Genomic DNA, 13,734 nt, shown 5'->3' on the forward strand with positions numbered 1-13,734 from the left:
GTCATTTCAAATTCCAATTGTTGGTTTCAAAAAGTGATTAATGTCATTAATGACATGTTTCATTAGGAGATCGGGGGTATGCCCTTGCGCCCTGGCTAATGACGCCACTAACAAACCCTCAGACGCATCAAGAGGCCTCTTATAACCAGAGGCACGCACGCACCCGCTCCAGCATTGAGCGAACCATTGGTATTCTGAAGGGACGCTGGATGTGCTTGGACACAGCAGGTGGTAAACTGCTTTACAAGCCAGAGAAGGTGAGTAGGACTAGTTGTTTTCTTCAGGTTTGAAAAATGGAGAACATGTAGAATAATCTAATTCCAACAATTCATTTTATTTAGTTTTTATAGCTTTTGATCATCTTTACACCGTTTTTAGGTTTGCAGAATAATCATGGCCTGTTGTGTGTTACACAACATCGCTATGAAGCGTGGTGTTCCACTTCCCCTTCCGCCACCACACCAGGATGTGCGTCCTGACCCATTGCTGGGACCAGACAACCGACTTGGCGTGGAAGTCAGACAACAAATAATTTCTCGTTTTTTATTTGTTTTGTCCTTTAAATACCACGAATTAAACACATGAAATGACACAGGTTTCAGTGCATGTTCTTTACATTTTTAAAAGTGTGTTTATTTCTTTGAGTGTTTCTGATATTGTGGCCAGAGTAAAAGCGATTTCACAGAGACTTTGCGCAATCTGCTGTTGGTTATCCAAGACCGCATCGGAGATGACACGTGCAGTTGGACGGGACCTGGGGGCAGGTACAGAGGCAGGCCTACTGCAGGAAGGCCAAATGCTGTCAGGTTCCTCTTCACAGAGGGGTTGCCTGGATTGGAGATCTGTAAATAACAAAAACGATACTGAAAGTAAAACAGTCACAGTGCACTGTTTCAGTTTGTTCAATATAGGCCTACTGCAAAAGCAATAGGATTTCAAACTGAATAAACTAGGAATTCAGGTGAGGACTCATTCACAGTCACATAGGCCCACATTTGGTTTGACAAACTGGTGTAAAATTCCTTTCCAATGGTTTCACCGTTGCTTTCAGTTAAATTCTGGCATGAAATTGTATAAATTCAGAAAGACTTGCTTACCGTCTGATTCACTGGTGGGAGATGGCCTTGGAGGATATGAAGCTGTTGATATAGGGCCCTGGTCAGTGTCCAGTTGCTCCGCTGATGGCACACCTGAGAGTGCCGTCTCACCAATAATGGCCCGATGCGCTGGTCAATCTCAGATAACTCAGGGCCTGCATGCCCCCCTCCAGTGGTCAGCATATGTCTCTTATGTTTGGCAATGGATTTTTTGGTCTCTGATTTTAAGTCAAACAATTTTTTTTTTACATCTTCAATTGAGCGACGTTGTCCAGAAACAGAGTTCACGGAATCCGTGATCTCCTTCCATGCCTCCGTTTTGTTGGTGGCTTTAAAACCACTGGAAACACTACTAAATATTATGCCTCGTTTGGCATTTACCTGTTGCAGTAGAATTTCTATTTCAGAATTACTGAAGTTCCTTTTTCGTTTGGTGATCGGTGGACCACCACCACCTGTGCGTCTTTTGGACATTCTCCAACTTTTCTTGCACACGCCCCTGAAGTGTCATGTCCTTATATGGGAATTTGCGGGGCGTTTTCTTATGCTAATTAGAAACAACTGGCACACGCTTTCAATTACGAAGACGTGGGATTCATCAATCCTAAGAACACAGGTGCAAACAATTACATTGTTTAAATGAAATATTAACTATGTTCTAGACCTTTTTAATACGATATAAGCTATGCATTTAGCTAATATTTTGCAGTCACAACACAGAAGAGTGAGAGGCCTCCAATTTTCTAGGTGAACTGGATGTTTATATCAAACCTATTCTCTACATATCCTATTGACTGATTGTTAATGGAAAACTGTGCACCATCAACACTGCAGCCATACTGCCAGAAGTGTCATTAAACTCAGAGGCGACGGTGAGTCAGACAGCCAAATGACGCAGAAGGCAACACAGATACTATCTCCCAAGATGTAATTTACTTTTTACACACACACACACACACACACACACACACACACACACACACACACAAACACAGAAACATGCACACACCTACAAACACACACCCCTACATACGAAAGCACAAACACACACACTTCCACTTGTTCAGGTCAACCAAAACGGTGTCCAAAGCTCTGACAAAATTAGGGAAACATGGAGAAATTACAACAGAGCCTAACAGAACAGAGCAGAAAATAACAGAACAGAGCAGAAAAGAGCAGAGCCGAACAGAGCAGAACACACACAGGAATGTTTGTTTGGAAAGTGATCATAATTCAGTTGAGATGTTCGAGCTGTTCTTTAGATTTTACAGATATACTAATGACCATATTTATCTCCCCTAATTAGAATCCTAACATTTGGTGGGTGCTTATATTTGTCCTATTTCAGACATGTACAAGTGTGTATTGATACGCATGTGTGAATTAGAAATGTGTTTTTGCATATCCCTACTCCCCCCGAGACACCCTCGGAGGGTGGGGTGTTGTCATACTGATTTGTCGCAGCTCTGCTGAGAGTGAATACTGCTATTGTTATTATCATAATGCATTTCCAGCAATGGGTGATGAAAGTAGGCAATTCTCGAACTGATCATGAATACAGATAGACACAATCAGTGTGAAGAATGTGTGATGTCAGACTGATATGACAGCTCATCATAGCTACTCATTTTAAATAATGCATTTCCTGATTTGTAAGATGAATCTCATATTTGTCACATCTTGGTTTGCCTGATTGGATTTGTCACCTTGACTGGCCCGATATAATGTTCTTAAACTATACACCCCAATCTTTTTAAATGACCACTACATCATCCGCGTCACCGGAGTTTGATTACAGGGCCTGCTACCAACCTTTCCTACTTTGACTCTAATGACAACATGGCAACCAGATAAAGTTCAATATTCCTTGACATCAGTGGCGGCTCCTGAAAAAATTCTCAGGAGGGGCAATTTTTCTGATGATTTAGGTGACCTACACACATTTAAAAAAAGATATGTCCAGCAACAACATGAAGACAGGGGCAGCATATAAGTCAATACCAGAAGCATTTATTGACTGATCTCAAAAGTGTTGGCTTACCAGGGTTGGTGGAGCCCCTCAGTTTCATCTTTGCCTCGAAAAGCTAACTCAAACACTCCGCAAAACTTCACACACTGGATTAGCCGGTGAGGATGTGGCGGTTCTTGCTAATGTCGTAGTAAATATATTTGTTATAGTGAATATGGAATATGATATGTTGAGTAAAATGTTGTGCTAAGATCTATTTAGGTCAGGAGCTGGTTATAAGTTATGTTCCTATCCAATAACAATGGACAAAAGGGTCCTATCTTGTCAGCCTTGTCAGCAGGTGGCCAAGGACAACACCCACGCCATAGGCCTCTCAGTTCTTCCAACTCACGAAGTTCTTGCTCTGAGGACACACACACACAAACACACACACACACACACATCATCACTGCTAAACACACACACACACACACATCATCACTGTTAAACACACACACACACACACACACACACAAAAATCCCCTCTCTTAGGCTGAACATTTGAAGACAGAGAACCCGACTCAGAGCCAATGCAACAGTGACAGTAGCCTGGAGGGGACCTCGCCCAACTCATCAGGACCAATCAGAAGATCAGAACTACTAGATTGAACCTACTTCATTTATTGCATAAAAATGTCTGCACACAATGTTTCGGGGCTCTCTTCAGATAATAATAATAATAATAATAATAATATGCCATTTAGCAGACGCTTTTATCCAAAGCGACTTACAGTCATGCGTGCATACATTTTTGTGTATGGGTGGTCCCGGGATCGAACCCACTACCTTGGCGTTACAAGCACCATGCTCTACCAGCTGAGCTACAGAAAGTGGATACTCATGGATGCGCATTGCAATTGTAAAATGTCAACACAATTGGAGACACCACGTCATTTTTGGAGACATGTTATTGACAGTAAACTATTGTAGATCGACACGCTAACTAAATAAAACATTTTAGCTGGCTAGCTAATCATCTTAGCTAAATGTGGGGCAAACAATTCAGTTATTTACCGTTAATTTGAGGGATTGGGGTGAAAGAAATCGAGTTACATAGTGATACTTTACGATATACTGTATTGACAATATCGCAATATTTTAGCGCTAGTTGGCTGTACCTGCACCAAAACACCATTATTGTTCCTTCATAGCTTGTTCTCAATCTTTTCACATTGGGAGCCAATTTGTTTTCAGCACTTTTATTTCCATGACTGATCAAAACTCGTTCTCATGGCTTTCTGATCCCTCTGCAACAGACATATGGTGCGCAATAAAATCACAGTATCGAATCGCAATACGTATAGAATCATGAGACTCGCAATGCTGATGCATATATCTTATCGTGAGGTTCCTGGCAATTCCCAGCCCAAGTTCATTTGCCACAACAAATCTCTTCGCTAGCAAACGCAATGTGTCTCCAGCAATGTTTACTTTTTGACGTTCTATGGCATCTCCACTTTCCAAGCATATATGACCACATGTAATATTTTGGTAAGTGATGCAAATAGTGAACTATGTAGGGCCAGGATGTAAAATATATGTAGCTGCAGCAATTTCTCTTATCTGATATGGTAAGTAATGGGGCTTGATTTATAGCTCCCTAAGAGTTTGACGAACGGGTCCGTGAACGCGATTGCAGATATCTTTACCTCTGAATAAACTGCCTTATATTATACAATTATCCACCTTGTCCAAAAGTCTCTACTTTTTCTCCGTTCTCCAGTAAACTTGTTTTATCAACAATAGTAAGGTTCAATGACACAGAAAGCAGTTCAATGTCGGGGTACAGTCGCTCTCTTACCAGGATCGCGGTCCGCTCTGACCAGGGTGAAGGTGGTCGGCTCCACCTCTCTGCCAGCAGCGTTTTCATTATTTAGTCCGTTCGTAGCGGGTATGTACACGATCAACAAGATCAGTCCAAAACCGAAGATCAGTCCAAAGCAGAATGTTTGCAGAATGTTTGTAAACTAAGTCTACAAATTAAAAACATAAAATAACGCCACACTGCAGGTCGCAACATAGACGCTGATAGCCGCCATTGTCTTAGATTACGTTCAACGTTACGTCACGTATGACGAAAGCGAAGTGCATGCACACAGACACCCATAGAGAATGTATTGAAAGCTTTGAAATGTGAAAAAATAGATTTTACATGACAGGCTATGAGAGACTTCTCTGGGCGATTTTCAACCTGACTGAAATCGCCCAAAAACGGGCGAGGCCATTTGAAGCACGACTTTAGCCTGATTTGACATTTAGTGGCTGGCAGAACAGACGTGAACACTTATCTGCTGTTGCCGTGATATAATTTTTTATAAATTTATAAAAAAATTATATATATTTTTTTTTTTTTTTATAATTGATTAGAAAAAAATCCCTTCCTTTTCCCGTTTGGCAGTGCGTCGCCCATATCGCCCTATTGAACAAGCCGTCCCTGCTTGACATAAAAAAAAGATAAGCTTGTGTTATTATTAGCGGCTTATCGGAACACTTTGCTATAGTCATTCATTGCAGCTGCAGTGCATTTTATGGCTTATAAAAGTGTTGAACAAAGTGTTGACAGCGCTGAATAACAAATTAAACATTAACTTACTCATAAAAACAGCAGCTCTTTGATGTATTCAATGAGTCTCTCTCTAGTAATAGTTTTACAAGTTTTGACATCTCACAGTATCAACTTTGCTGCGCGTTCGAGGCTTCTTTTTACAGTCTATGTCTCGAGGGAACTGTGCAGACACGGTGATCTGAGCCATCTGATTGGCCAGCGGTAGGCCTATAGTTGCACTTGATTTGCTCTCTGGCCTGCCGAGTTCTACCTTCAGACACATGAAATGGTTCAAAATGGGAACACTTTGCCTTCCCGTCGCTAGACTGCTGAATCAAGTCCACCTACCATCAACAGCGTGAAATGAATTTTAAAAATAGGAACGCAAGGCTTTATAGTTGGGTTTTTTACAGAAATGTTTTTGAGATCGACTAGGAATGCCTTGGCGATCGACCAGTGGATGGCGATGGACTGGTTGGTGACCACTGCTATAGATATTATCTGTTTCTCCCCAACAACAGCAGAGTTTATGTGATGTAAAACACCTGTCAGGCTAAGAATGACCTGTCGGTGCATCCTAATGTCACAGAGAGGGAAACAAATTGCACAGTTGTTTCTCCTGACTGGGCCAAGAACAACTGCATGAGTCACTGCCTGAGAGAAAGAATGGAACAAAAGAAAGAATGGGAAAGCCCAGACCCACTGTGACATGACAGTATGAAATAGAGGGGGAAAGTGTTCTTTAACAAAGGAGTGAGAAGGGAGATTAGCTCGTCTGACTGGCTTGGAGAGGAGATTGGAGAAGAGGAGAGGGGAGGAGAGGAGAGGAGAGGGGAGGAGAGGGGAGGAGAGAGAGAGGGGAGGAGAGGGGAGGAGAGGGGGAGAGAGGAGAGGAGGAGAGGGAGGAGAGGGAGGAGAGGGGAGAGGGGAGGAGAGGGGAGGAGAGGGGAGGAGGGAGGGAGAGGGGAGAGGGAGGAGAGGGGAGGAGAGGGAGGAGAGGGAGGAGAGGGGAGGAGAGGGGAGGGAGAGGGGAGGAGAGGGAGGAGAGGAGAGAGAGGAGGAGAGGGGAGGAGAGGGAGGAGAGGAGGAGGAGAGGGAGGGAGAGGGGAGGAGAGGGGAGGAGAGGGGAGGAGAGGGAGGAGAGGGGGGAGAGGGGAGGAGAGGGGAGGAGGAGGGGAGGAGAGGGAGGGAGGAGAGGGGAGGAGAGGGGAGGAGAGGGGAGAGGAGAGGAGGAGAGGAGAGGGAGGAGAGGGAGGAGAGGGGGAGGAGGAGAGGGAGGAGAGGAGAGGGGAGGAGAGGGGAGGAGGGGAGGAGAGGAGAGGAGGAGAGAGAGGGGGAGAGGGAGGAGAGGGGAGGAGGAGGAGAGGGAGGAGAGGGGAGGAGAGGGAGGAGGAGAGGAGAGGGGAGGAGAGGGGAGGAGAGGGAGGGGAGGGAGGAAAGGGGAGGAGAGGGAGGAGAGGGAGGAGAGGGAGGAGAGGAGGAGAGGAGAGGAGAGAGAGAGAGGGAGGAGGAGGAGGAGAGGAGGAGAGGAGAGGAGAGGGGAGGAGAGGGGAGGAGAGGGGAGGAGAGGAGAGGGAGGAGGAGGAGAGGGGAGGAGAGGGGAGGAGAGGGGAGGAGAGGGGAGGAGAGGAGAGGGGAGGAGAGGTCAGTCTGCTAAAGAAAGAGCTAGCTGAACACTGACTGTTAATGCTACTAATGGGAACAAGGGAGGGAGGAACGAGGAGCCTGAGGAGGAGGGTGATATAAAAGGACAAAGACTTAAATGGTTAGATAGAGTATTTCTAGGTTACTTTGTATCCAGACTAGGTCTCAGCTTGACACCAGCAAAATGTGAATAGAACTAGTGATTGAACTCATTGTAATGTTCTTCAGAAAAATATCACAAAGCAGTTTAGGTTGGACAATGCAAGCCACCGGCAAGAAAGAATCTGAGGAGTAAGTGAGGTGTGATGAAACAGCATCCAGAGGGCTTTCAATGTGTTACTGTTACACATTTCAAAAGTGTTAACAGATATCCTCCCCCCGACGACAAAAAGGAAGGACGCCAGAAAACAACCGGCCAACGCCTCAAAGACTACATCACAAAGTTCCAAGATATAGTTTCTCAAAGCAATACATCGAGACAAGATTGTGACAAGGATCCTTGAGAAACTCGGACAATCTCCAGTCAAATCCTATCCGGCCAAACGGTAATCTAAAAAGTGAAAGTAATGAATTTCCGTAATTTCCTCTTTTGACCTGGCAATCGCATTCTGCCCCATCTTTGCGATTGAAGCGATGAAGATGACATTGGAGTGTGAAAACACACATCCAAGCTGGTCACAGGCCAGGGAAAGCAATTTACCTGCTGACAGGCCTGTCAAATGAAGGAGAGAGAAGCTGCCTTAACAAAGATGGAGGTAAGTAGCTGAGGCAATGGAAGGCAATGGGAGGAGTAATTGTCAATTTCCGCCCGGGGATTGCCGCATTATTCAATGTCCCAGACACACATAATTAGCCAAGCAACCCTTTACATGAAAATGCCTAAATGATCAGGATCAGAAGGAACTGGTGTGGCTACATACAAATGATGTCATCTGTTAAGCTAACTATGGAGTTTCCATTTCTCTTGGACTGAATCAAGGAAGGCAGTAGTCCAGGTTAGGCTGTAGTATATCATAGTAGCACACCCAAGACATTACACTAAATAACAGGGGATGTTAAGAGAAATGTCACGCTCCTATGAGATCATAAGTCAATCACAAACGATCGTGAAAAAACTCAACTTGTTCACAAACAGCGAACAAACGTTAGTAAAAGCAGCAAAAAAAGAAACGTCCTCTCACTGTCAACTGCGTTTATTTTCAGCAAACTTAACATGTGTAAATATTTATATGAACATAACAAGATTCAACAACTGAGACATAAACTGAACAAGTTCCACAGACACGTGACTAACAGAAATTGAATAATGTGTCCCTGAACAAAGGGGGGGTCAAAAGTAACAGTCAGTATCTGGTGTGGCCACTAGCATTAAGTACTGCAGTGCATCTCCTCCTCATGGACTGCACCAGATTTGCCAGTTCTTGCTGTGAGATGTTACCCCACTCTTTCACCACGGCACCTGCAAGTTCCCAGACATTTCTGGGGGGAATGGCCCTAGCCCTCACCCTCCGATCCATCAGGTCCCAGACGTGCTCAATGGGATTGAGATCCGGGCTCTTCGCTGGCCATGGCAGAACACTGACATTCCTGTCTTGCAGGAAATCACGCACAGAATGAGCAGTATGGCTGGTGGCATTGTCATGCTGGAGGGTCATGTCAGGATGAGCCTGCAGGAAGGGTACCACATGAGGGAGGAGGATGTCTTCCCTGTAACGCACAGCGTTGAGATTGCCTGCAATGACAACAAGCTCAGTCCGATGATGCTGTGACACACCGCCCCAGACCATGATGGATCCTCCACCTCCAAATCGATCCCACTCCAGAGTACAGGCCTCGGTGTAACGCTCATTCCTTCGACGATAAACGTGAATCCGACCATCACCCCTGGTGAGACAAAACCGCGACTCGTCAGTCCTGTCTGGTCCAGCGACGGTGGGTTTGTTCCCATAGGCGACGTTGTTGCTGGTGATGTCTGGTGAGGACCTGCCTTACAACAGGCCTACAAGCCCTCAGTCCAGCCTCTCTCAGCCTATTGCGGACATTCTGATCACTGATGTACCTGTCCCGCAGGTGTGATGTTCGGATGTACCGATCCTGTGCAGGTGTTGTTACACGTGGTCTGCCACTGCGAGGACGATCAGTTGTCCGTCCTGTCTCCCTGTAGCACTGTCTTAGGCGTCTCACAGTACGGACATCGCAAATTATTGCCCTGGTTACATCTGCAGTCCTCATGCCTCCTAGCAGCATGCCTAAGGCACGTTCACGCAGATGAGCAGGGAACCTGGGCATCTTTCTTTTGGTGTTTCTCAGAGTCAGTAGAAAGGCCTCTTTAGTGTCCTGAGTTTTCATAACTGTGACCTTAATTGCCTACCGTCTATAAGCTGTTAGTGTCTTAACGACCTTTCCACAGGTGCATGTTCATTAATTGTTTAGGGTTCATTGAACAAGCATGGGAAACAGTGTTTAAACCTTTTACAATGAAGATCTGTGAAGATATTTGGATTTTTACAAATTATCTTTGAAAGACAGGGTCCTGAAAAAGAGACGTTTATTTTTTGCTGAGTTTATTTCATCCATCTTAATTTCATTTCATGTTGGTTTCATCTTGGAATGAGGCGAAGCTGTACACGTGGGAAGGCCAATATCAAGGCCAACATCTTCCCCCCTCTGTCCTGGATTGATTGTATGTTTAATGTGGCAGTCCCAAGCGAACAGTCAATACGAGAGGTTCCAGTCCGTGCTGTGAGCTTGTAACCGATCCACCGACCACAGCCATTTATCCTCTCACCACCGAGGACCTGTCCCAGCTGATTGAACATCACAGTGGGTGAGCTATGGCTGAGAATTCCATTTGGCAAGGTGGGTGGCAACCCTTCGCCCGTATTCATTCCAGAAACAACTTCCCTTTATTGAGTAGTGACATTAATTACTATTACTTTATGGTGACAGGTTCACTATATCACCTGCGGTGGCCCTCAGCAGGTGTTGCAGGCTGCGTCCCAAATAGCACTCTATTCCCTTTATAGTGCAGTACTTTGCTTTGACCATGGCCCATAGGGCTCTGGTCAAAAGTAGTGCACTATGTAGGGAATAGGGTGCCGTTTGGGACGCAGCCTGCGGTGTTGCAGCAGCCAGCCACGGACCGTTGCATTATTTTCTCCAATGACAGAGAGGAGCCTGGCGGTCATGCGGGGAGCCCGGTAGAATGTGTGGTGCCCCAGGACACAACGGCAGTCTGACAAATGAAGACCAGCGTGTAAATCACTCTTCTTAAGGCTTTGGTATACGCACACACACAGAGATGCACACCCACTTATAAGCACACCGAACACACACACCAAACACACACCCAAACACACACCCCCTTTACATAATATAGAGGTGAAAGCTGGTGATGAGTGAGGTGACCTTCACTTAGAGGATGACAGCCAATCACACCCACCAATATGACAGCACCTCTTGATGGATGGCCCCGCCCCCTCTGATTACAACTGAATGTCCTTTCACTTGCAGAACGGCGGGATATGCTTAGCTATGGTTTGGAAGCTGGAAGGGCGTGTCCCAAATGGTACCCTATTCCTTATATAGTGCACAGCTTTTGACCACGTAGTGCACTATACAGGGAATAGGGTGCCATTTGGGACTGTCGTAAACGATTCAGGGGATAAGGGCATCACTGTAGTCCTACTCGTCATCGTCTGTTTGCTTAATCAAGCCAATGAAATGTAACCCCCTTTCCACTGAGAAAGAACACGTTCTGGATTTGATCCAAAGCTACTGTTGATTGACAAAGTCTTTGAAAAGGCAAACAAATACAATTTACCAAATGAAAACAACTCCAGTGAGCTACCTTGAAACCAACACTCCCCAGGAAGAGTGTAACTCTACTCAACGTTAAACCTGAAACTTTATCGCCATGGAAACAGAGCCACCAGTTGTGTTTACTAAGCTTGGATACCTTAGGAATGTGATATTAGTGATGACACAAGATAAACCCGTCTTGGACTGCATTTGTGGTTTCAAAGTATCTAGCTACCTGCGCTCACTGGCTTATAGTTATATAGAGTCAGGGCTGAAAGTAGATTAAATTTATTCTTACATATAGAATCCCTATTAATTCAAAAGGATCTCTGTGAGCCTAGTCATAAAGATTTGTCATTGAACTTTTAAAATGTATTTCCTTTTATTGTGGCATAAACACAACCAGTCATGATGTTTGAACCAGTCTGATTGTCAAACAATCCCTTCTAAGGGATCCTTTACTAGGCTACCTGAACACGTTCATCCACTCGTAACATATTTACAGCCTCCAAAACAGTGGTGAATGGAAAGAGACATCTTTTACACAAAACACCAAAAAGTGTAATGCCATTTGGCGATTGTTATTAGGCCAGAATTTATGCATCCACTGCTGTCCGCGCACATCTCGGTGTCGGCCACTCATCTCTGCCTTCGCGAAATGTCAGTGTTCTCGTCCTGAGGTTGTCTACATGTAATAAGGAAAAAGTAATCAGTCATTTCCTCTTGAAGGAACGCTTAAACCGAAATTAACATGATCATGGAATGGAAATTAAAACACACAGTGTTAAATATCACTGTTTGTCTCCTTTGCTTACCGTGTGGATTATTTTAAATTATTCAACTAATCATTAGATACAATTGATTCTAATGTTTGGACAAGAAGTCTTTGGAGAGGGCTCAGTGACTTTTCAAAGTCAGCGGTGTGCCAGCGTCAACAAAGAACAAGCACCTATCACTTTCAGGCCTGGCCGGCTCAATGACCTCCTACATGGACAGCCTGAGAGAGGGAGAGCCACTGAAGCAACACTAGGAAAATAAATTCCACTTGACTATCAACATGGTGGTGGGTGCGGCGACAAGTTCTACCTCAATTACCCATACCATCATACCAATGTGGGCTGTGCAAATGTGTCGCTGCGCATTCACAACCATTTCCGTTATATGGAGAGGGTGGGTCAGTATCTCAGCTCTCTATAAAGTACAAATGCAATACTTAGAAATCCATCAATCTCCGGGTTTAAGTTTGTGGGGCCTCAATGAAGGTCGACCCCCCCATATATGAATCAGCTTAAATTGATTTAAAGGCGGCTGATAAAAACAGCCAGGAGCGTAGAGGGAACACTCTGCTACAGCACTACCACTGGTTTCTAAGAACTTCTGGAGGACGAGGGGGAGTAATGCCTTCAGAAATACAAGGTAAACTGGCCTGAGGGCAGTTGAAGAAGTTTTTTTTTACCATACGGGATGTTCAAGGGGCTTTAGGTGTATTAAGCATAAGGGAATCAGGGCTATAAAAGTACCAGCGGTTAGAGGGTGGGGAATAAGGGCTTTAGTGGTCGCTTGCCTGAATTAAAGGGCAGGGGACAGTGCTATGCTGCATTAAAGGGGAGGGGGTATTAGTTGGGCATGCTTACAGTACCTGTAGCTGGTGCGGCCTCCTCCTCTTCCACTTTAGGTGTAGGGTATAGGTGTATAGGAATCGGGGCTTTAGAAATAACAGAAGTTACCTTGGAGCACCGATGATGGATAAGGGCTTTATTAAAAGGGGACAGTGCTTTGGTGTTGAATTAAAGGGGAGGGCATATTGAGGGGATTGATATTGGTGAGACAAGCATACCTGTGGTGGGTGCGGCCTCCTCCTTGTCTTGCTCCTCGTGCCACTGCATGGTCCGGTGGTAGCTGAGCATCACCTCCCACAATGCCTTGCACAGGTCGCTCAGGCAGGGGACGTAGCTGTCTGGAGTGATGTGCTGCAGACCAGACAGGAGAGATAAAACATTTAAAAAGAGAGAGAGAGAGAGACAGAGACAGAGAGACAGAGAAAGAGCGAGAGAGAGAGAGAGAGAGAGAGAGAGAGAGAGAGAGAGAGAGAGAGAGAGAGAGAGAAAGAGCGAGACTGAGACAGAGAAAGAGCGAGACAGAGACAGAGAGAGACAGAGACAGAGACAGACAGACAGACAGACAGACAGACACAGACAGACAGACACAGACAGACAGAGAGAGAGAGAGAGAGACAGACAGACAGAGAGACAGAGAGAGAGTGACAGATGTGTTAGATACACTTGCTGTGTTTTTTTCCATGTGAGGTCACAGTGAAGAAATGATGTGGTGTTACAGAAAGGCCAGACATCCATTATCAGCCCAGCACCTAAAGATACGTATTGCCGCAACCATTTCTGTGGAGTTGTTTTTGATCACTGGAGTTGGAGTGTAGTTGGAGTGTAGCAAAAGTGTGGGTTTGAGAGAGGACGACGAACAGTGCATCTAAAAGTAAATAGCCACTCAATTCTACTTATAGCAGTCCAAATAACAGTTTATAGCAACAGAAAGCGTTTTGGCAGAAAAATATTGATGTCCGGCAGAAACACTCCTATTCTCTGTTCATACTGTTAAGCCGGAGTTCAAGGCTGCATCCCAAA

The 13,734-nt window shown here is 45.1% G+C and overlaps 1 protein-coding gene across 4 annotated transcripts in view; it reads right to left on the reverse strand.

The window, feature by feature from the left end:
* The window catches only part of vps50 (VPS50 EARP/GARPII complex subunit), a 227,764-nt gene that overhangs the window by 92,359 nt on the left and 121,671 nt on the right, over positions 1-13,734 (reverse strand). For 2 of the 4 annotated variants that reach the window (XM_045222025.1, XM_045222024.1), the window contains exons 13-14: positions 12,933-13,065; positions 12,735-12,800 (exon numbers count right to left, since the gene is read on the reverse strand). In XM_045222025.1, coding sequence (XP_045077960.1) covers positions 12,735-12,800; positions 12,933-13,065 — 199 coding nt within the window. The remainder of the gene's footprint in view (positions 1-12,734; positions 12,801-12,932; positions 13,066-13,734) is intronic. The other 2 variants (XM_041884002.2, XM_041884000.2) reach the window with 1 other exon arrangement.

Source organism: Coregonus clupeaformis, chromosome 8 (genome assembly GCF_020615455.1).
Source record: "Coregonus clupeaformis isolate EN_2021a chromosome 8, ASM2061545v1, whole genome shotgun sequence".
In the NCBI taxonomy this organism is placed as follows: domain Eukaryota; kingdom Metazoa; phylum Chordata; class Actinopteri; order Salmoniformes; family Salmonidae; genus Coregonus; species Coregonus clupeaformis.